We start from the raw sequence: 25,093 nt of genomic DNA on the forward strand, positions 1-25,093 counted from the left end.
ATATTCCTATGTCATTCAAGAGTTAACAAAAGGAAAATTTCTTAATAACAATAGTGGAAGGATATTCAACATGGATATGTATCAATGATACCTTAAGTTGATTCAATTGAATGAAACTTTTCTGCCACTGGGTTGCCATAGTGGTCTACCAACCAAACATTAGAGAGAAGGATTAGAGATCTTCATGACTGCTTTGTATTTGTGTAACTAGAACGTGATATTAGTAAGTGAAGCCTTTAGCTCATGAAAAAATTATGTCTTAAGGATAGTTTCAGTGCCTTTTAAGTAAAAAATGCCTTAGCTCATTTGTTTGGAGGGAAAAGGGCTAATATGTTGCCTCCCACTACAACTCAACACAAAGGAATAGGTATTTTTTAAGAATATTAATTCATATTTACCTTAAGTCTAATGATTTGTGTGAATTCTATAGAAGCCATCATTCTTTCTATTTACACCAATAGCCCCAGGTCTCCAAGAGACCATTACCGATAATAGACACTCACTCCCTAGCATCATTTTATTCTACCTCCATATAAGCCAGTGCATTTCTATTTTCCTGAGTATCTCAGATAGTGCCCTTTCAGAAAACAAGCTTTCTTCTCTTTCTTCCTCTACTTGGCAGATTAATGGTGTGGATCAGTTTATAATACCACTCCTCCATCTCACTGTAGCAACTTTCCATCAAATAGCCTCATCTCAATAAACTTTTTTCCTCTACCTTCCCCTCCCTTTAGTTTCCCTCCATAACTCATTTATCTCCTTTTCCTTTATCTCCAGCTCTCTATACTTTTCAGTTCTACAAGCCTCCCTTCCCAACATTTCATCCCCTCATTCTCTACATGCCATCCCCAGCATCCCTACTGAGCTCCCTCTGACAGTTGTCTATTCTCTGTTCTAAAATACCATCAATGTTGTGGCTTTCTTAAAACTCTCTGATTTGTCATCCCTATTCCTAAGAAATCTAATTATAGATTCATCTTAAGGTCACTAAAAAGGCCTTCCAGGAAACTATTTGAATTCTATCCTCCCTCTTCTTGATTTCTTATTTTATTCCATTATCATAGATCGAGTATTCACTTTCTGCACCTTTCTGTCTTAAAATTAATATAATATTATGAAGCAACTTACTCCATTCTCCTTCAGTTGAATTTTCATCTGTATCATGATATTTCTTCCTCTGACAAGATAACGAAATTCTTCATTGTCTCCTCAAATACCAGAAATGTATATGGTAGCATTTGTCTTTTCAAAACTCCAGAAAAATAAGTGTAGATACGTATATCTAGACATTGACTTAATATTATGAGTTTAAAGATTTTCAAAATATATAAAACTAATTAATTATTGCCATTAACATTTACTAATTTAAGAAAATTTTACAAATATCCATTAAGCAGCGAACTTGTGGATTGGCACTTTACTTGGAGCTGGGTATGGCATGTAAAGAGCTTATGTTTTACTTGGGAAAAATAACATGTCCTCATATATGTAAGTACAAGTGACAGAGGGATGGGGAGAGAGACAGAGACCGAGAAACAGAGGGGGGAGAGAGGGAGAAAGAGAGAAAGAGAGAGAAGGAGAGAATGAATAATTGATAGGGAGGAAAAGAATAAGAAAAGATGTCATGTAGGAGGTGGCACCTGAGCTGTGTTCTAAAGGAATTGAGGGCAAAGGTGGAATGGAAGCAAAAGTGTGGTTCTGCAGAACTCAGTAAGCAAGGGCATAGAGGCGGGGGATAGAATTTTATAATAAGGGAAAAGCAACTAGGCAAATTGGAGTGTAAAGGAAAATGAATAAAGGATAGTAATATGAAAAAAATTTGGAAAGTAAGGAGAAGTCACATTATGATAAGTTTTAAATACAAGCTAAGAATTTTGTATTTTTTAGGATCATAAATTCAGCACTGATACAGAGAATTGTTTGGATAGGGGAATATTTCACAGAAATATTTCCTTTCTTTAGTTTTCCCCCCAAACTCTCATGAACTGTCATTTACCATTGTCAGTATAATATGGTTACTTCCCCAAACTCTTTCCTTTAGGCTAATTTCCATATGATTCTCTTTATTTCCAAATTTCACTTGCAAAAATATTTCATAACTTTCAATTGCTTCTTTTTCTAATTTGAGATAAATAGGACATGCAATAAATATCCAAAAACCAAGTCTAGTAGCAACATTGTGGTGGTAGTATCAAAAGTAGTTGGGAAACAAGCCTACATGCTCTTACTGATTGATGGTTCAAGATTCTAGCTATGCAGCTCAGGTTTTTCTCTTAAGCTCCACTCCCATATCTATACTCACCCCCTGTGTACCTTTGCTTGAATATCCTGTAAACACCTTCAACTCAATATTTCCAAATATTTTCTCCCCTAAATCTCTTTTTCTTCCCAATTTCCTTATTTTCATCAATAATACTATTGTCTACCAGGCCAGGCAGCCTCCAAAATGCAAAATAATTTCTTACTCTATCTCACTTATCCTCTCTATATTGAATTAAGCACTGTTATGACTACTTTCAAAATATCCCCTAAATCTATTTTGACTTAGAAAGTTAGAGATGGAAGTCCAATTTTCTTATTTTACAGATCAGAAAACTGAAGTCCACAAAATTTACCTGACCCACTCAAAGTCACATAGTTAATGAACACCTGGTCCAGGATTAAAATTTCAGTATCTAGTCTGATGATCTTGCCCCTGACTTAGCAATGACTATAATGTAGATTCTTATTACCTCTTGTCTATTTTAATGGCATCTTAACTGGTCTGTTTTGCCTTTAGTCTCTCCCCTTAACAATATATCCTTTACATAGTTGTAAAAATAGCCTTCCAAATGCTTAGATTTGACTGTTCTTCTCCTGCTCCATAGCCATCTCTAGGCTATCTGTTGCTTTTAGGATTAACCATCTCAGCCTAGGACTTAAGGTCAATGACAATTTTATTTCAGATTATTTTTCTAATGTTACTTAACTTTACTCTCTTCACTTTACATTCCATCTAAAATAGACTGCTATTCCTTAACATGACCTGTTCACAAAGGTCACTTTCCTCTATTGCAATATAACACATCATCTATACCTATTGAAATCCTCCTCATTCTTCCTTTGATGCATGCATGAAGACTTCACAGATTTCCCCTAAAGAGAAATAAACTCTTTGAACTCAATTTTTCCTGGGCCACATTTTCTGAATCTCTCTTTTGGCACAATAATGTATAAACATAGTGGTCTAACCCACACTTGATTATTACCTAATTGAGAGCAAAGTCTAAATTGTTTTTCTTATTTGTTTTTCATCCCCGGAGTTGTACACTGTGCCCTGGACAAAGGAGGTAATTAATAAAGGATTTTTTAAAAGAAGGAAAATCCTACTTCCAGGCATCAGATCAGAATGTTTAGTCACCCAGGAACTGGCAACTGTAAATAAAAAATTTTAAGAACTGAAAAAAAATCATGATCTGAATTTATTTTTAACCTTCTGTCACTGAGGTTAATGGTTTATTTTTTTTTAACTAGGGCATCTGCCTTCATTAAAACTGCCAGGTCATGAAAATAAATTTATTGACCCCAAACCCTGGTAAGAAAGGTGAATCATGAAAGCTCTAAAATATTGATGAAATATAAATACACTTTTATTCATGAGAGGTTATATTCAAGAGTTAAGCTCTTATTTAATGAACAAAAAACCCCTAGAAATAGAGGCTTAAATTGAAACAAATCATAGCCTAAATAGTTTATTTTAACTTTTTAATCATTCTTCCTTTATTTCTTTTACTAAGGATCAATTCAACTTTGTCTTTTCTCTGAGATCTCCTTGGGTTCAGAGTGTGAGCTCTAAAAAGTCTACTATATAAAGATCAGCCTTGCTAAATTTAGAAAGGTTAGATAGACTTCAAGTTACAACTATTTCAAACACAGAACTCTCAAAAACCATCTACCAAGTTAGGGAGTATTTGTAATTTCTGTCAGTAGAAGTAATACTTATGTTGATGATATTAGAAATTCCTGCAGTACTGAAATCTCTTCCTTTCCAAAAACAAAGAAGCTTATTGATGCTTATTCTATAACTATACAATTTCTATTTCACTTCATTATAAGGAATGATCTTCGTAGTCTTTTATATTTCTGAAAATTAAAAAGAACCAATTCTGAAGCTAAGGACTTAGATTTAATTAGATAAATTTGCTCCATTTTTCAATTTTATTCTCTCGAGGCAGGCACTACTTCATTTGTAATCTCATTACTTGTGGTCATTAGTTCAATGACATTGCTCTTGATTGTCCTTAGGAATGATACCTAGAAGGAGTAATTCACTTGTCTTGTTCCAAAGTACTAGTCAGCCGAGCAAGGATTACTATAGTCTTTTCTTTCCCTGATTACTAGCCTCAGGAACTCATTCATTCCAGCTGATCTTTGAATGTTCATAGTCAGTATTATATTTTTAGGCTATTATTTTCACCATGATGTTCTGATTATCATAGTTTGCTATGAGTTTATTAATAATCAATTATAATTTTTTCAATTTCTATTTGCCTGACTTTTTTTACTGCTTCCCCAAGTGAGCTTAATGTTACGTGATAATCAAAAAATATTTGCCAACCACTCTGAAATTCCATTGTGAACATTGTTACATAAATCGGAACCATGAGTGTAGAGTAAAATGCAAACTTGTACACAAGAACTTCATTGGCTTTATAAGAGGCAAGCAAAATACCTGAAGATTTGCCAACAGAAAATGTTGGTGGAAGTAGGAGCATTGTAGTTTTTGGAACAGTTTAACCAAGAAGGAATTAGTAAGTATGTTTATATGAGATGGCTTTGGCTGATCCCTTAGCTAAATTCCAAAGTGGTCACTATTGCTTTAATTCCTCATAACCCAGACAAACAATGGTATAAACAAAGCAATCCACGTGCTTTCCTCAATCTTATAACTTCTCTACCAGCAAGTCATGAGATCATGTCCAGGCTCATGATGTTCTGGGCACAAGAAAATGAGACAAGTAGTAAGATGTCAATCTCAGCAACAGAGTTGAGAAAACCTTTATTAGTTGATGTGAATAGGCAAGGTCAGGTTCAAATGAAATTTAAAAACAGTAAAGTGCTGAATACAAATCCAGCCTCTGACCCAGAGCTTTTTAATCTTTTTTTCTTTTTTTAATGTCATGGACCCTTTTGGCAATCTTGTGAAGTCTATTGGCTTCTTTTCAGAATAGTTGTTTTTAGTGCATAAATAAAATACATAGGATTGCAAAGGGAATGACCCTAAAATTAATTATAATGAAGTAGTTATAAAAATATGTATTTTAAAAATACATTCTCAGACCCCAAGTTAAATACTCTTGTGAGTCTAAGAAATTCAGAACTATATGAAAGTACCATCCCACTAAAGAAAAACAAACATTTCAAATTTGTTTTTCATTGATTTAGAAAGGAACTGAGATGCTCACTAGTCTAGCACAATAAAATAGATAAAGAAAACGAGGTTCAGAGAATGAAAAGAGTTTGCCTCAGATGATAAAGCTCATTGGATTTGATCTGAGGTTCACTGGGTACAACAATATTGTTCTCAACACTCCTCCTTTGGCCAAGGAAGTTCAATTTTTATTCCTGTGGCCAAGAACTGAATAATACCATAATTTAATAAATCCAACCATTAGGAAAGCAATTGAACAACTATAACTTTAAATATCTCTTTCAAAAGGAGAGCTTGGTTATAAAATTACGTATTTTAAAAACTTGTCCGGTGATATATCAAAGACGATAAGGAAACAAAGCTACATGCTCTCGCTGGTGGCTTCAGATTCTAGCTATTTGTTGATTTTTCTCTACTTTGAGGTAATGGAGATCCAAAGAAGGCTATGGAGCAGGAGGAGAAGAACATAGTCATTAGGAAGATTATTTGTGAAACTATAAAAAGGATGTATTGTTAAGGGGGAGAGACTAGGAGCAAAATAGACCAGTTAAGGTGCCATAAAATAGAAGAGTTATGAGAGCCTACACCATAAAGACTCCTGGGCTCAGGTAGGTTAAGTGTTTTGCTCATATAAAATATGGGTTAAAGATGAGATAAGCCTATGTCTTTTTGTCTCTAAGTTTAGCACTCGATGTACTTTGCTTAGATGCTTCTTAGTCTTTAGGGCAAATCCTTATGAATAAATATTCAAGTACTAGTTTATATTTGCAAATAGGCTGACCAGCATGGGTAGGATTAAAATTGGGAATGTGTCACCAATGACCTTTTCATGACTGGAATAAGCATTTCACAGTGGTGGATGGTTTACTTGCTCTAGAGTTGTACTTTGATTCTTGTAACCCAAAAATGTTTGGACTGGTCAAATGCAAAAAGATAGACTTTTCTAAAAGTGGAGAGAGGGTATTGGACTCATGCTGTTGGGAGTTTTCAGATCATGTTAGGAGTCTTGCTGGGCAGGTTTTGAATGCTGGATAGCATTTGTATTCAAATGTGTATTTCTATAATCAGCAGCCTGTAGGCCTCTGGGTATATTTTACAATTCCACAAATAAACGAGTTCAAGGTTGGTAATGATCACAGTTACTAACAACTCAAGCACAAAACGTTACACAATAATTTGGAAAATATCTTATGCTACCTTTGTGTACAAAAGGAGATCAAAAAGCTTTTAAAATAGTTGGTTTCCTGAAATAAATGTTTGATAATTTTAGTCAAGCAAAGAAGCTCATCAAACACAACTTATTTGTTGTGCCAACTATAGCACTTAGATACCACAATGTGGTTACTTACCCCTTTACGTTTGAAAAAGGGCAAATGATATATTAGCCAGTTAAGGGAAGAAAGATGGCATTTCATTGCTGCTACAAATTCTCTAAGGGGTAGAGATTCTTAGGCTCTTTACATTTTTTGTGTGCCATGGTTTCTTTTCCCTACTTGGGTAAACCTATGGACTCCTTTATAATGTTTTAAAATTTATAAAATAAGATACCGTGTGTTTAACATTTTTGGGCAGTTTTAAGCACTAAGACTTGGGGCAGCTTATACATAAGATTACAAAGGAAAACACGTATAGAATGCATTCACACATATATATGTATGTGTATACACACACACATATATATATATATATATATGTGTATATATATATATACACATAAATACATACACACACATACACTTAAAATTCATGGGTTATAAAAATCTTGGACTTCTCGGGGAGAGAGGAACTATTCTGTGCTCCCAACCTGGGACCCAGGGACCAGAAGTGTCATCTTTTTTCTTCCTTCTTTCTTATGGCAAGACTAATCCCAAATCAATTAATCAATGATTGTTTATCAAGTATTTATTATACAACTATGATTAAGCACAGTGGTAGTTGAGGAGGATACAAAGATGAGAATGAAATATCCCTTGTCCTCAAGGAGTTCACGTTCTCTGGAGGAAAATCAGCAATAAAAATCAAAGATAAATTATTATTGTTGGCATCAACAAATAATTGCACAATTAGGTATTTAAGTAGAGTAATGAATAGTGTTAGACACTGAGTCAAGAACCCCCGAGTTTGAATCCTCTCTCAGACACTAATAGGTGGGTAACCCAGGACTGGTCATTTCATCCCTCAGCCTTAGTTCCCTTATATTTAAACTCCACTTAACAGCACCCACAAAGTTGTGAGGATGAAACAAGATAATACATGCAAAGCATGCTTTGTTATTACTGAACACACAACACATGCAATGTTTTATTCTAGCCATTGGTCAAGTATTTGTGGGGACTTTGGGTACTGATTATACTTGACAATTTGTGATTTGATTGTTTTGCTTCCCCATGAGAGCTAACATCACAGTCTAGTAAAAAGAACCTCACACTGGGTAGGAGTAAGGAGTTTTAGCTCTTCTATTTATTCTCGCTAAGATCTTGAGTAAGTCAATGAACTCCTCTGTTTCTCAGTATCTTCATTTATACGTGTTTGGATCAGATCATATTTAAGACCCCTTTCAAGTCTAACCAGAAAAGCAATTATCTAGTAAAAGTCATTCAGAACTTCCCAGTTCTGAGTAGATTCACTATGAGGTCTGTCATTAAATTTGAAGGTCTGAATTTTGCCTCTATTTGGACCTGAAAAATATATATGCACTGAGTTGAGACTGTGAGAGGCTTAAGTGTCAGAGAAAGCTGAGTTCCAGAGAACAGAAAGAAGAAGGGAGGCAGGATTCACACAATGAATGCGGAAGATAATCTTGGCTGGCAGATGAAGGAAGGAAGATCAAGAAGCGAAAATGGAAAATTACAGGTAGTGAGGTAGAAAACCATCAGAGTACAGTCAACAACTTTGGCATTTGAAACTGGTTTCTCTCTCTCTTGTGGCGACTTAGACAATATCAAGAAGGAGGCAGGAATTGTGGACACTCCATGTGTGGCTGCTCTAAGGAGGTATATTGATGCTGTTTGCTTTTTTAAGGCAGAGTCATCTCCTAGAATACTGACCTCTCCCAGCAACATTGAATCCTTCCCCACCACCTCCAAAGAAAAATAGTTAAGCAAAACAATCAGACACATTCCTCATTTCTTCCAAAGGCTGGGTTCCCCTCCTCCCATTCTGCTTCTTCTACACATAAGGAAGGCATATTTCAGCATCTGTCCTGTAGAATGTTAATTGGTCACTGACTTCATTCCGATTGTATCTAGGTTTAACTGGATCTATATTATTGGCATCATAATGCTTATTCTGAATATATTTAAAAGAACAGAATAATTTAAAAGTACAGAGTATAATGCATTTTCTTTTTTTTTATAATTTTTTTTAAATTTTAAACACTTAACTTCTATGTATTGATTTATAGGTGGAAGAGGGGTAAGGGTAGGTAATGGGGGTCAAGTGACTTGCCCAGGGTCACACAGCTGGGAAGTGTCTGAGGCCGGATTTGAACCTAAGACCTCCCGTCTCTAGGCCTGGCTCTCAATCCACTGAGCTATCCAGCTGCCCCCTATAATGCATTTTCAATATAATTTGGATCTTTCTTAAGTAGATTCTCATCAATGGAAAGAAAGTGTGGTTCCTATCACATCCAACAAAGGATTATTTTATTCGGTGCTAGAAGGAACATCAGAATTCATTTTTTCTAATCTCTGTATTTTAAAGACCAATAACTTGTGTTTCACTTGCCAAAGACCATGAAGTATTAATTGATATAGCCAGGTTCCAAATTCAGTTTCAGTGATTCCATGTTCAACTCTGTCTTTATTACATTATAATGTCTATTATCACCTAATTGAAAAAAAAACTATTTTTATGTTGAAAAGCACTATAATATAGTGAAATAAACACATAGTATAGAGCTAAGAGATGTAGTTTTGAATCCTGAATCTGGCCTTTGCCATCAATAAGACTACAGGAAAGTCATTTAGCTTCTCTAAAGCCATTTTCTTATCTGTAAAATAAGGATAATAGTTGAACTGGCTATCTCACAAAGCTTGGGTGTGGAATGTTGCACATGCCAATAAGCTTGTTACAGATTTTTTGGTTTTGTTTTGTCTGATAATGATGATTTTGCTTTTTAGAATCTGTTAAAATGGAAAGATCACTTTGGGGAGGTAGAAGTATTTTTGGAAATGAATATTATATGAAAATGTAAGTTATCAAAAATAAAACAAACTGCCACATTGTTCATCTTAAATAAAAGAAACAAAACAAAATCAAAACAAAAAGAGAGAAAAAGATTATTGGGAGTTAGTGAACAGTTTCAGATGAATTTTTGGACTAGAAGTCAAATTGTAAAGGTTTGAAAACAAATAGATGCATGGTGAAGAAAAGAGAAGGTTGTGAGAATAGATGACTACTTTTAAGCATTTAGCAATGAGAGAGAAGCAACAGGATGATAGTTTGAACAGATATCAGAGACAAGGAAAGAGAGTGTGTGTGTGTGTGTGTGTGTGTGTGTGTGTGTGTGTGTGTGTGTGTGTGTGTTACAGATGAAGAGACACAAACCCAATTGCAAGCAATAAGAAATGTTAAATTTCAGTCAATGGAAAGAACTCGGGATGTTTATTTTAGAGATATAATAACTAGGTACAAATATTTGAAGGGCTGCAGGGAAAAAGAGAAATTATATTATATACGAGGCATATTCCAGACCACCCAGACAGAAGGAAAAATTGGATGAACAGTTTGTGGAACAGATCACAAACCTTTTTCAGAAACATGAAGGTGAGTGACAGGATACTTTCATGTTCGAGATAGCTGCTGGTTGGGATATTCCTTTTCCTAAAGTGAAGGAGCTAATACATTTATGACCTTTAATGATAAATTTATTCTTCAAAAGACTGAGAATCTGTTTTCTGTTATTCTTAATTTAATTCTTGCCTACAAGAAGTAATATTAGCCAACATTTACCTAGTGCTTTGCAAAACACTTTACCTACAGTATCAAATTTTATCCTCTTGATATCCTGTGAGGAAGGTGCAATTATTTTGCCCATTTCACAGATGAGGAAACTGGTATTTTGGGAAGTAAAGTGACTTGACAAACAGCAGTGAATGGGTAAACTTCTCAGGCAGATTTTCCTGAATGCAAGTCTATCTCATGATACATTATATCACATTGTCTCCAAAATAGTTTATGAAATGAGGACAAAAAGGCTACTAGCTATTATGCATCTTATACTTAGGGAAACATTTTTCAAAGAGTTTAAGGAGGAAATAGAGAGGGTGCAATGGTCTAAAAGTTGGATCAAATCGAAAGTGAATCTCTCAAGAATGGAACTCTGAAAAAAATGGAACTCTGATCCAAACAAAGACAATTGCTTAGAAAAATTGATGTATATTCAAAGGAAACCAATAGATTAACTTAGGTATTTAAAGTAAATGAACAGAAGATGAAAAAAAGGACAATGAGCAATTAAATTAGGATGATAGCAAAAAGATATTATAGTACTGTGTAATGATTATCTTAGAATTATAAAACCCATAATAAATTGAGGCCCATAATGTAGGTTAAGTACATCTTCTTCCCCAAAACAAAACCAAACAACTTGCTGTTTTAATTTTTTAAAGCTATGTTGAGGATAAGAGAAAGGTCACAAAAGAAAGAGAAATAGAAAAACAGAGAAAGATGCAGAGATACAAACACACACAGAGACAAAGACAGACAGAGGAGAGAGAGCCAGAGAGAAAGAGAGATAAGAGGGGTGGAGAAAGCACAGCTGTTTAAAGTGAAAGAAATATTGATAACAATAGTGAGAAGATGGAATTATCCCATTCTTACTTTCCTTCCATTTTCTCTTCCAAGGAGAATGAATGATCTTTGAACTTAAAAGAGCAGAACAAAAATGGAAACCTTAATCATAAATGATCAAGGGTGTATAGAATTTGCAGAGTGTCTAGTAGTTCAGTTTGGCTAGATCATAAATTATCAATATGAAATAAACATTGGAGTTAGATTCCAGAGGACTTTAAATGTTGGGGTAATTAGTTTTGGTTTTATCCTACAGTCAATAATTGGGAATCCCTGAAGGTCTTTTATTAGAGGACTGATGTAGTCACATCTCTGCTTTAGGAAGATTATCATAGATTTTGAGCAAAGGATACCTTTGAAGGAAAAATATAAAGGATTGAGTAGGGAAAGTCTGGTAAAAGGACAATTAGAAGACTGTTATTATAATATAGGTGAAAAGCCATATATTGTTTCAGTATTCATACTCTCAGAAATTCCATGTAAGCAATATGTTAAGCAATGCAATAATGAATCGTAAAAAATATTAAACACTAATTTAATAGTTTCAATCTACTATAAGAACTTATTCTTTGTCAAATGTTCTGAACACTACCCCTAACAGATCTTAGTAAGAATTTTCTTGCTTTACTACTAAACATCATGCACTTGTCATTTACCAAGATGGTGTCATTTCAGTTCCTCAAATTCTATTATACTACATATCTACATTTTGTACCTGATATATATGTAGATATGATAAGATATTAAATATATGTCCAGATGTGGAAATGAAAATGGGAAGAACAAAGGGAAGAGTGAAGGAGAGAGAAACAGAGAGAAACAGAGAGAGAGAAAAAGAGAGAGAAAGAGAGACAGATAGAGGGAGAGAGAGAGAAAGGTAGAGAGTTATATGGATGCACCTTAGATTTGGAGATATATACACATATACAGACATATACACATGTGGGTATACATTTATTTTTATCCTGGGACTCCATTCTAGGAGCACAGGACCACAACCAGTAGGCAATGGGTCACACAGTCGCTCAGGGTCACCCAGCTGGGAAGTGTCTGAGCCCGGACTTGAACCTAGGACCTTTCGTCTCTAGGCCTGGCTCTCAATCCACTGAGCTAGCCCAGCTGCCCCTACTTTAGGTTGCAGTTTCTTTAGCAGATGTAGTTTTTACAGGGTGGGGTTGCTAGCCCCACGCCCAACCCTCCTCCTTTTTCATCCGGGCTAGGGACCGTCCTTGGCCCAGGAGTGGTAAGGGTGGGCAATAGGGGTCAAGTGACTTGCCCAAGGTCACACAGCTGGAAGTGTCCGAGGCCGGACTTGAACCTAGGACCTCCAGTCTCTAGGCCTGGCTCTCAATCCACTGAGCCACCCAGCTGCCCCGTGGGTATACATATATATCATAAATAATATTTGTGGGTATACATATATATCATAAATAATATTATATATGATATTCTAAAACTATGAGAAACTGTATCATGGCCTCTAAATTATGTTCATCAATCTCACAAAATGATTTGATATCATCAACAACACTTACTTAAGACTCCTAGCTAGTTAGGAAAATTAAGGTGTAGAAAATATATTTGACTTGTCAAAAGTCATGATAAAGTTAAGCTCAAGAGCTGGAAAGGATGTGAGATATGCTTTAATCTAGGTCTCTCTTTTCACAGATGAAGAAACTAATAGTGACAGAAGGGAAATGACTTGTCCAGATATACAGAAGTATAGATTGGAGATTTAAACCAGGACATTGAATCAAAGATCATACAATTGGAACTAGAAGGGGTCTGAGAAGTCATACAGGTCTGGTGGGACTCTCTTCAGGTTCATTTCAGGAAATTCTCAGTTTCTTATGAATTCTTAGGAACAATTTGTTAATTCTATTCCAACCTTCTAATTTTAAAGGTAAAATCTTTAAGTCTCAGAGAGATCAGGTGATTAATCTAAAGTTACAAAAGTAGTAAACAGAAGAGCCAGGATGTCTATCCAAGTATTCTGATTCAAAATCCAGCACTCTGCTTGTCTTTGAGGGAGGCTTAGAGGAGGTTCTAGAATATTTGAGAGTTTTTGTAGATTTCAGTTCCACAGACAAGGGTCCTTATCCTACATTGAAATGCAGTGATATGACTATTAATCATGTGTTTATACATCGTTACACTAGAGTTTGACCCAGGTCCCTGAATAACAGCCTGTGATATAAATTTCAGTTTCTCAGGACTCTGTACTTAAAGAGTGAGAGCAGAGCACCAGTGGTCCATCACCACCCACATCATTGAAATGTGTCTGACTGATTAGGTAGTGATAGTCCAATCATTTTTGGAACTTCAATGTATTAAACTTTAAAGGAGTTATTAGTAATTAAAACTCTATTAGGTCCTAAATTGTCATCACACCTTGGAGTGGAAACCTGAAGGGATAGATTGTATCACAAGAATGTGGTTCAGAAATTGAAGCATCAAATAAAGTGAAGCATCAAAATACCCAAGAATCAATTTATCCTATTCTCAATTAAAACAACAACTTTGTGAACTCAAAGATTTTGTGAACTTCAATTAATTTTATTCTAAGTATTACTTAATAACACATCCATAGTAAATGACTACTTTTCCCAAATATATTGCAATATTATCATTCAAGAATTCATTCATTCATTAAACCTCTTTCAGATTTAGCTGGTTAAAATGTGAAGAAAAAGAAGTGACATATTATATACAAAAGAGGAAACTATAAGCAAAAAAGCCTGGGAAACAAGATAATACAATGTCTTGACCTAATGTTTATATTAGAATACTAAATTTTATATTACTAAACTAAATAATATGTTAAGATGTACTCTTACTAATTTATTGTATGAAATATTTGTCCTATTAAGCATAACATTCATATAGGAAACACTATTAAAATCCTAACTCATTATGCACTGATGACTCAACATTCCCAAAGGTTATGCCAGTGGAACACAAACTCTGGCTGGTCCTATTAAGTTGCAAAGTCATTGAACTATGGGTCTGAGCAAAAGCTATGACTGTTGTATAAGAATCAGGTGTATAGATTCATGGCAAAAAATACTGATCACAATATCATAAACTGATTTAGATTGTAAGATTGATAAATAGAATATAGTACTATAGTACAGTTCCTCATAATTTTCTATTGTCAAATGTCTTTATCTATCTGTGTATATGTATTTTGTATATTTGTGATATATTATACATATGTAAGTCTATATTAGTATACATACTAATATACATTTTACTGACATATATGTGTATGATGCCTTATTGGAAAAATTACATTTTATTCAGAAGAACATAGAAATCTTTGTCCAACATATATACACACATATATATTAAGAATTGTAGAAGAATTATTATACATCTTGGCTGACTGAATGTTATATCTGAACAAAATTACAGATCACCGGAGACTAACTGTTCAAAACTTAATAAAGAATCAGCTCTCACCAAATTCAAATTCTAGTTGGCTTCTGCTGTGATAGGTATTCTTTTAGGCAGCAATCATGAGTGCAAATAACTAGTGACTCAGAGTTTCCTTTTATCATCACAGAGGGTGAGACATAGTTCACACAAAGAAAATCAATCTGAAGCTGGCTTTCAGTTTATTTTTAAAAATATGAAAAATTGAAATAGTGCATCTTTCACAGCTAATACTGACATCAGTTCTATGATGAGAGATCACAAGGGTGAATGAATCATTTCTTTGGACTTCAGTGATCACTTGTCTCAGACTTAGGGTACATAGACCCCTGGATCTGTTTAGAAAAAGACATAGTGGAAAACATTCTGCATTTGTAATTGGAAGATGTATGATCAAATTATTTTTGTATCATTTGGAACCTGTGTGATGTAGCTATGTGACGCTGGGCAAGTCATTTAACCCCAGTTGCTTAGTCCTTATTGCTCTTCTGCTTTGGAACTGATTCTTGGTTTGATTCTAAAACAGAAGATAAGGTTTTTGTTTTTTTTAAAGAAACCTTATGACCTTGAGAAGGTCCGTTCTCTTGGTCTCAGTTTCCTCATTCGTAAAAAATATATATAACACTTATAAAATGTACAAATTTTCAAATTTGTACAAAATTATAAATACCTGGGCGAGCTGGTCTCTAGGGCATCTTTCAACTCTAATGATCAATGATGTCAAGATGGAAAAAGGAAAGAATTAGTTACATTTCCAGTAAGTCCTTGTTTCTTGGGACAAAATCCAATTATTTATACATATTTCTCAAAACAAAAGAGATGTATCTCCTCTATTCACTCAGAGAGAAATAGTGACTGAATAATAAACTTTTAGAAAACTGAAATAGAAATTGAGAACTGAGAACAGAAGTATCTGATGTGAATGGTATTCATGGTATCTAACCTTGACTTTGTGGAGACGAAGGACACCTAGTGGAAGTCTAGTCTAGAAGCAGTAGTACCATTTTTTACTTAAAATTATATAGGTAGGTATCACTGTATGGAAGGAGAGAGAAGGAACTTTACAGATCATCTGATCATCTAATCCTATCCTGGATTTTAACAAGAGGAAACAGAGGGGACAGGTAGGGTAAGGGATTTCCTTAAAGTGGACGATTCATAAGCAGCCATCAGTTTTGAAGCAATAACAACTAAATTACCCTTTTGTGAATGCCAGTCCTGTAGCTTGTCAAGATGACACAGGAACTACACACAACTTTGGGGAATTGTAAGTAATGGGCTAAAGTTTGTCACACATCACAGGATAAGAATATATAAATTGTTCTAGTTAATTATCCCAATACAGCAGGCATTATTGCAGTTACAGGAAAAAATTCATGAGTATGTTTAAAAATCCACAAAGATAATCTATTGAATACAAGTTGATATAAATCAATTCCAAAACAGAGTAAAAAAATACAAGGTAGCGATGGTTTTTGTTTGTATAACCTTTAAAAACAAATATTATCTCCTGAAATTACCTCTCATCTTTGTAGAGCTAGAGAAAAAAAAACAACACATTACTATAGATTGTAAGTATTGGGACTCTAGGGAAAAGATTTTATTTATAGATGGAGGGAACTGCTAAGTTATGTGGTTTCTGTTCATTTGTCTTTATAAACTAAGACATAAATTAGATTCATTGAATAAAGCACAAAAAAAGTTATTTTTTAAAAAAATAATCATTTATCGTTATTCTTGCCTTCGACATAATATGTATATCATAAATGCTTGCCATTTGAATAGGTGATGTACTTCAAAAGAATCATGACATGAGCAAGCATATGTTCATCTACAAATTGTTCAGTTCTTAAAAGATGAAGAACTGACTAGAGAGATCAGTGAAATGAGAGGTTAAATATTTTAATATCTAGAATGCATCTGGCTGAGCACAAAATAATTTCAGGGAAGGATCTCATTTAACATCTTTGATTTGTAAACCAAGAAGAGATCCCTGGACAAATTAAAGTCCCAGTGCTATGTGATTTTGTCAAATCTCATCTATGCTATCTAAGTAAAACCTTTAATTACCAATACAAGATCTCATTCGGTGCAATTGATCCCAGTAAAACTTGCTGAGAAAAGCATTATTCTCCAAATGTTGAGTTATAAATTACTTCTGAAGCTGAAGATGGGGTATATAGATCTGCTGAGGAATAGGACTTTGTCCTTTTTGGATGCTTGTGAGATTTTTGATGAGATAACAGCTTTGTTCATGGGGACTGAATTATTCAAGATTTTGCTGAGGTTTTTCCTGTGGGGACTCTTGGCAAAGCATCTCCTACTGTTACAATTTTTGAATATGCTTAGTAACTTCAAACTATGTTGAGGAAGAGAAATAAAAGGAATGACCAGAGATAAATAAATTAATAATTGTGCTTCCCCCACAGAGAATGTGAAAAAGAAATCTAGCTGAGTATCAAACTAGATTGGAATTATTTTGGAGAAGGATAGATTTTATTTTTAAGATGTTCTGCACATCCCTCTATTTATGTAGAAATATGGACATTAGTTATACAAAAACAAAACATAAACAACAAAAGCATTAATATCATTGGTTTTTAATTAGTAAAAATATTAGGAAGCTATAAATAATGAAAAATTTTACTTTTTTTCAGAGTTCTTTTAACTTCAGTGCTCCACTCTGCCCCACACACATTCTTTGTTAGAACTGATATTTATACTTTCTTAAAGTGGGAAATACTGTGGGGTTGGGGTTGGGGAAAGAGATATTTGAGTCAATTGTATATAGAATTGTATATCGAAAGGTAAAGCCATGACTCTGAGCAAGCAGATTCTTTCTATTTAGTATTATGCACAAATTTTTAACCATAATTTAAATATCTTAACCCTTCTGGAGCTCAGTTTCATAGGGCAATAATACTAAGCAGTCACATTAAATAGTCTTTCAAAGATTTATGTGTAGGGGTGAAGGATTAGAAGGATGAAAAGGGATGAAGAGAGAAGAATAAGGAAATGACAGAAGGAAGACTTGAGAAGTTGTGTTCTATGGGGGGAAAAGCACCAGACTTGGAGTCAGAAGATCTTGGTTCTAATCTTTTCTCTGGAATTTCTAAGTCAAGCAGTCTTAGATAAATCAATTTACTTCTCTGGCCTCAGGTTTCTATTCTGTAAAAGAAGATTTTGGACTACATAATTACTAAGATATCTTCAAGTTTAATGAAATGACTAGACCAATCAATCAAATATGAGCATTTATCAAGACATATTATATGACAGATACTACTTCAAGTTCTGAGGATATCAAGAAGAAGATGTCTCCAAAGAGCTTATATTTGAATGGGGAGGCAAAATGCATATAAAAAGGGATTTACAAGATACATACAAAATATATGAAAAGTAACCTTAGTGGAGAAAATACTAGAATGGGGTAGATGTCCTCTAAGTCTCTGATCTCTATAATGATGAGATAAACTTTTTAACTTGCCATATGTAAAATTCTATTGTTGAGTGTTAAAACACACAAACACTATCATTTTTACCTTCAGCCTTGAAACTTAGAAAAATATGAATATACACCTGAGAGTTAAGTTTGAAGGAGCTCAGATTTTAAATTTATAGTGAAAATAACTTTTTTCTGTTCTTATTAGCCATTTTTCTCTATCTTTATGAAATCCTAAGCTATTTGTAGAAAAATCAAATTTTTAATCAAAATCTTATTATTAATTACCTTGGAAATGCTTAATCACTTACCTGTGTGAAGATAAGTTGTTAAGGTGCAGACTATATTTTTCTTCAGCAGTCAGCCCATCCATCAACAAGTAGAAAATAAGAAAATTGCTTTGGCTGAGAGGTTGAGAAACAAGCCGGGTCTTCTCTAGCATGTAAGTATAAATCCTGCCTGATTTTGAAAAAAAAAAGAGATACAGTTAAATAATTTACAGTTCATTAATTTTTCGTGTATTTTATTTATTTGTATAATGCTTTGTAACATGGACTCATTTTATTTTACTATATAGTCCTTTAAGATAAAATGTAGCAGAAAATGTAAATCTGAGAGGATGTTGCCATTAGAGCACTAACACTGCATACAGAAATGAAATGATTTTTTTCTCATTTCATGAATTATTTTTTGAAGTACTGAAGTATTCTCTGTATTAAAGAGGGATATATTATCTAGAAAATACCCTGGAAAATAAAACCTCACAAATGAAATGGAAGCTATTGTTCCTTTGCTATCCTGAATACCTGGAGAAACTTTTTGTAGCAAATGCAGAAATGGATTGGATTTTATGCATTATCCTAAACATAAAAAGGTATATAGTTGGAGGTTTCCAACACCTCTGTTGAAACCATTCCAATAAGCCAGCACCCTGTAAACAAATATTCTGATATCTAGGGGTTTGACTATAAGAAATGTGACACATAGGACTATAAATTGAGATAGGTATTTGTAGGAAATTTAGTGAAACTATTCTTCTATTAACCCATTAAAATTACCATGGAGAAAACTCCCCATATTGAAGAAGATCAACAGATTCTCTGCAGTGTTTATAATCTTAGAGACCTACCTGGGAGCACTTAAGAATTCCAGGGATTTAGGTAGTTCACAAAGTTAACATGTATTAGAGATTTGACTTGAACCAAGTCTTCTTGACTTTAATGCTGAATCTTTAACTACACCATCGCCCATGTTCTAACTGCCCCTCATATTTAATTCAAAATACCCCTAAAGATAGCCAGCACTAATCACAACAGAGTTAAAAGAGAAAATAAGGGGACACTGATATAAATTATTTTCAGTTCAGCAGGTTGGTAAACCAAAACAAAATATGGTTAAACAGTGATCCTGCTTTACAATACAATTATTGAACAAATTATAGCCCAAGAAATTCCAAAATGTGAGTACAAATCTATTTTATCTTCAGAGATTAGGTAGACTTCAGTTCCTGACAGTATGGCTATATGTTTGCACTTCTGTTGTCAACAATTATTATTATATTTCTTTGAACAACTATCTCTTTACCTTTTTTCTAATACAAATCAGCAGTAAAGAGATAATATGCTTGAATGAATAAATATATGCAAATAATAGAAGTTTTCTGATACACAACCGGGATTCCACCAACAGTCAATATTTTTTTTAGAATATCACAGTTTTCAGAAAGGTAGATGGCCGTAATTATCTATCACAACTGAACTATAAACAGGACCCTACTGAAATTATTTACTAATTGTTACTTACATTTAGAGCCATTAACTCATTTGTTATTTAGGCATAAAATACAGGCTAAGAACAGGTTCCATCATGTAGAATGAATTTGTTGTCAGAAAGTACTCAGTTCAAGCAAAATGGCAAGCTGAGTTTAAGGATGTTGAATAGAGTCCGTATAAGAGGAGCCTGTACCAATATCTTCATTTCTTTTTTATGAGCAAGGAGAAAAAGTCCTTGAAAACACAACTCTGGATGTCACCACAATAAGAAAGTGATTTCTCTCTTCACTTCATTTAAAATATGCCACTATTAGTAAAAATGACCATTATTAAGATACGATAGTTGTACTAAAATTAAAGAATGTGGGTGGAAAGCAAAGAATAAGGGAATAATGCAGTTTAAAAACATTCCTTTTTCCATTTTGTAATTGGTATTTTATCTGAGGGGATTTTCAAATATGGTATCAAATCTTAAGTTTTATTTTCTTTTTGATTTTTGAACAAACCCATTGCTGAATCTATTTTCTCTCCATTATACTTTTTTCTATTACATTAATGATATTAATTCCTTAGATAAACCAGAATACAGAAGTATAAGAATCTTTCCCTATTAACCTCAGACACATATGCAATGAGGTTCCTTAATTGAGTCATTTTCCCCTCTTGCCATCAACGAAAGGAACAGAGAGGTGAGAGTGGAGGGCTTAGTGGGGTAGCCCTCATGATTATCACACTTCTACACTCAGGGATACAAATGACACTTCCACATGCTGACTCTATAATATGTGTAAGCTTTATTTAAAGCAGCATTCAAAATTAATCAAACTCCACCCCATAGAGCTACTTCAAAACCTTCCATTTGAATTAGAAAAAAAAATGTAATTAGTAATCATCCTTGTTAGCTCATCTCCAGCAGGGAGAAAAATTGCTGAGGATTAACAGCTTTCTGATCAGTAGGGTTTCAAAAACTATCTTAATGGACATTTTACTTTCTAAAAATGTAAAATAAAATAAACTGCCAGGGGAACCAAATACTCTTCCAGAAGGAAACGTCTCTCTTTTTTTTTCCTATATGACTGAAGTGAAACTGTAATAATTGAGCGAAGGTAATTGGTTTCTAAGCCAAATAGGCACCTGGGATTTTTCAATTCTAAGTGTTTCCATTGACAGAATGAACATTTCTTTTTACTAATAACTTGACCTGGAGGACTTTGAATTAAAAAAAGAAGGCTTTCAACATAATTCTTCTAAGCTATATTTTTTGGGGTGTGATCAAACATTATATGTGGTATGAATGGCATATTGTATAGAAATTATGTATATATATATATATCATAGAATTAAAAAAAAACAATTTCAATATTTTTCAGTTTAAACTGAAAGGAAAGAATTATATATAAGCAAATATACACATATACATATATACTACTTGAAAAGTGTTTCAACTTTATCCTCAATACCTCCAGAATTAGGTGTAGCTCTCTTCCAACATCCACTGTGCTACCATGAGCTATCATGACTTCAGACCCCTCACAAAAACATAACTTGGACATTTTATCTCTCCTTGTAATAGAAATTCAATACAATTGTATTAATTGATTAATAGTGACCCAGTTTCTTATTTCTAAATTCTCTAATTCCCCTGCCTCATTCATGAGAGAGGTAGTTGGGTATAGCTGAAACTACTTTGGGTTTGGAGTCAGTTTTCCAATTAAAATGGTTGGAATAGATCCATGTTAAAGTCCCTTCCAATTCTAACTTTCTATGACTCTTTGATTCTAGTCTTACTTCTACTACTTACTTACTATAAACACCTTCCATAAGTTATTTACCTTACATAAAACTTAAATTCTTGATCCTTAAAATGTGTATGATAGGTACATCTTGTGGTTCCTCATCTCAGGAGTGATAATGAGAAGTGTAGCACCACCATCACTGCCTCACCTCTTCCTTGAGACATGCTTAGGTCTTAGCTCTGACTGGGACCATCAAAGCTTGATGTGGTTTTGTGATGCTTGCTAAGGATAACCTATGGCAGTGTGGGCAAAGGCATTACTATGATAGCAGTAAGATTTGGTAGGGCTTATAGTTGAACAGCATGAAAACTCTTACTATGGCAAAAAATGTTTTTTTTTTTTAATTTTTTTTTTTAATTTTTAACCCTTGTACTTTGGTGTATTGTCTCATAGGTGGAAGATTGGTAAGGGTGGGCAATGTTTTTTGTGGTAATGACATAATCTAGCCAGAGAAGTCTAAACATAGCCTCAGCAAGAAGTTATTTTATTATTATTATTTTAATTAGTTATTTTCAATAGAAAATCCAAGCAACAATTACATTAAAAATACATAAATTACATTATATATACATATTTATAATACATATATAAATAAATCAATTATATATCTAAAATCTTGCTTGGCATTCTCCATTATTCAAAAATATAATCTTAAATAAATCCATGTGACAATCTAGTTACTACTCAAAAAAGTTTTCTGTGGCTGAATGACCCCAGTGTTGGGTCCACAGAGAAGCTGTCCTATTAGAAGCTGTAAGAAGGACCAAGTGAGTGGTGAGAAATTTAAAGGGTTCAAAAAAGTAAAATAATGTGTTTTTTTTTAATGCAATGTTTAAATTTTTGTGTGCCTGTTGACAGCACATGCCTTTCTTCAGTAGGCAGAAACAACTTAGCTTAGTACCTGATTAGCAAGAATATTTAATTAAAGTAGAAAGCTATTTTAATAATATTTTAATAACACCCACCTGTGAGACATTATAGTAACTAATTCTCCCTCTTGCCCAATCAAATTTCCTTTAATTACTCTTTCAAATGCATTTTTTTAATGACTCGGCCTTCCTATTTCACTGAGGCTGGAAGTAAAGGGTCTACTCACAGACCTAGTTCCACTGCAGATTGGCAGAGCAATTATGATCTGCTCCCTTTCCCACCTGAGCTGAACTGCCCCTTCTCAAACAACTAGTTAGTCTCTTTCCCACCATTGCTAGAAGAGAAACAGGATTGACTTATCTCACTGAAACTCTAATCTTTATTTTAGAGTTATGCCAACCTTGGTCTCCTTGGTAGTCAGAATTATTGGGACAAAACACCAATACTCAGGTTCTAATTTTACCCTCTTATATTATTTTCATACCTGTATAATGGAAAGAATGTTAAATATTCAAGCAAGTGGCCTTGGTTCAAATCTTGCTTCTAACACTATCAACTTATTTGACTCTCATCAAGTCACTGAAAATCTTTGGAACTTTGCTCCTCATCAGTAAAATAAGGGTGGGGGTTCCCTTCATAACCCCTAAAGGTCTATAATATCTATAGAAGTTGATGATACTATGGCAATTACACAGGTTTATGCTACTTGTCCCAGACACCAAAATGGCTGATTAGAGCTTTGTTCCAAAATAAAATGAGTTGTATGCCACTATATTTGTAAATTGATTTAAACACCAATAAATCAAAGCCTGGGTTTGCTGTTACCATGTCTGTATCTTCTGATGGTAACAATGAATTTAAACAAAGATTTAGGATAGCTTTCTTTTTCTTTAAGTCATTCAGACAGAAAACATCCAGCTTCTGAATTTGAATCTTGACCTCACAGATGACTGATAATATTACAATTCTTTTTGATATATGGAATGTGTATTGTTATACTGGGGAAATGGTGATGTGGAGAAGTTGCTTCTAATTACTGTATTTTACTTAATTCTCATAAAATTCCTTAAGTCCTATCTTAGAAATAACTAAGGCACAAAGTATATACATTTCGGTTAAACACATTTTACAAAAACCAATATATTTCAAGAATTTAGGAAAAGGAAAAGGTGAAAAGTGAGGAGTTTGCTAAATATGGGGAAAGAATAGAATAAAAATTGAACCTGTGCTTTCATTGATATTGAGGACTTTCAGATAAAGAAACTCCTTACCATTGCTATTGTCACTGAGGGGTCAAGCGCTTTGCCTATAATCACACAGTCAGTATGTGTTGGAGTTGGAACTTTAACCCATGTCTTACTGGCTCAAAGGCCAAGCCTATCTACTATGCCAATTAGGAAAGAGAAAGGAAAAGGAGATGTGACAAAATGCATTAAAGGAAATAGAATGTGAATAAGAAAAAAGAAAATTAGAGACAAGAGAAATCATTGTCCCTCAAAGATTTGTCAGTTCTATAACTTCATATCTTTGTTTGTATATATGTGTATGTATAAATATGTATGTATCTGTTTATCTAATTTACTTAACCTATGAAGCATGATTTGAATAGCTATTTGTCCTTTTTAAATGAAGTTTTAGAGATCAATTTTATTCATATGTTTATAATATGACCTTTAAAATTGATATAATAATTATGTTGAATAGAAAAAATAAAATAAAAAGCTGATTTTATAGGCATAGTTTAAAATGATACCATTTATTATCTGTTCAACAGAATTTTCTCTTTACTTCAAGGAAGAGAATTCTAAAATCACTCCATTTATCTTGGAGGTGACAAGAAGTATGATAGCTGCTAAATCTGTTTATTGTTGGTGATAGTTCAAAAATTCCACAATGATTCATTAAGTATCTACTAGAGGCAAAAGATATTCTGCTAGGGGGATACTAAAATGTTTAAAGTCACTGAGTCTCTGCAGTGGTGGAATTTGCATTCTCATGCATTCTTTTTAGGTAGACAGGGAGATGGCAGATATATTTATGTAGACAACTAGATAAGATAATTATTATGTCTCTTTTTTTAATAAAGAAATAGCTCATTCTTCCCTCCCCCATCATATCTCCTATTATAACAGTTTAGGTCAGTACTATAATTGTATCTACCCATTTTCATAACAAATAAAGGCTTATCGGGACAAAAAGTGTGGTTGGATCATATTTGGTGATATTTTGCTGATTATTAGAGCACATCATTATAGAATTCATAAAATATTAAATTTTAAGAGACTTTAGAAATTATCTAGTCCACAGTATCTCCCCCAAATCCCTATTAATTCTTTTTACATCATCCCTGGAAGGTGGTTTACCAAGAATCTGCTTAAATAATTTTAGAGATGGGGAAATAAAATTATATCTATCTACATATCTATGTATCTATGTATCTGTCTATCTAGATTTGTATATATTTAATTTATAAATATACAGATATATTTATACTCATATCTTCATATCTCTCTCTCTCTCTCTCTCTTTCTCTCTCTCTCTCTCTCTCTCTCTCTCTCTCTCTCTCTCTCTCTCT

The 25,093-nt window shown here is 33.7% G+C and overlaps 1 protein-coding gene across 1 annotated transcript in view; it reads right to left on the reverse strand.

Moving 5' to 3' along the window:
* MYO16 (myosin XVI) overlaps positions 1-25,093 on the reverse strand; it is a 719,254-nt gene that overhangs the window by 402,881 nt on the left and 291,280 nt on the right. Inside the window, exon 14 of the mRNA XM_044669338.1 lies at positions 18,392-18,539. Coding sequence (XP_044525273.1) covers positions 18,392-18,539 — 148 coding nt within the window. The remainder of the gene's footprint in view (positions 1-18,391; positions 18,540-25,093) is intronic.

The sequence above is a fragment of the Gracilinanus agilis genome, chromosome 3 (genome assembly GCF_016433145.1).
Source record: "Gracilinanus agilis isolate LMUSP501 chromosome 3, AgileGrace, whole genome shotgun sequence".
In the NCBI taxonomy this organism is placed as follows: domain Eukaryota; kingdom Metazoa; phylum Chordata; class Mammalia; order Didelphimorphia; family Didelphidae; genus Gracilinanus; species Gracilinanus agilis.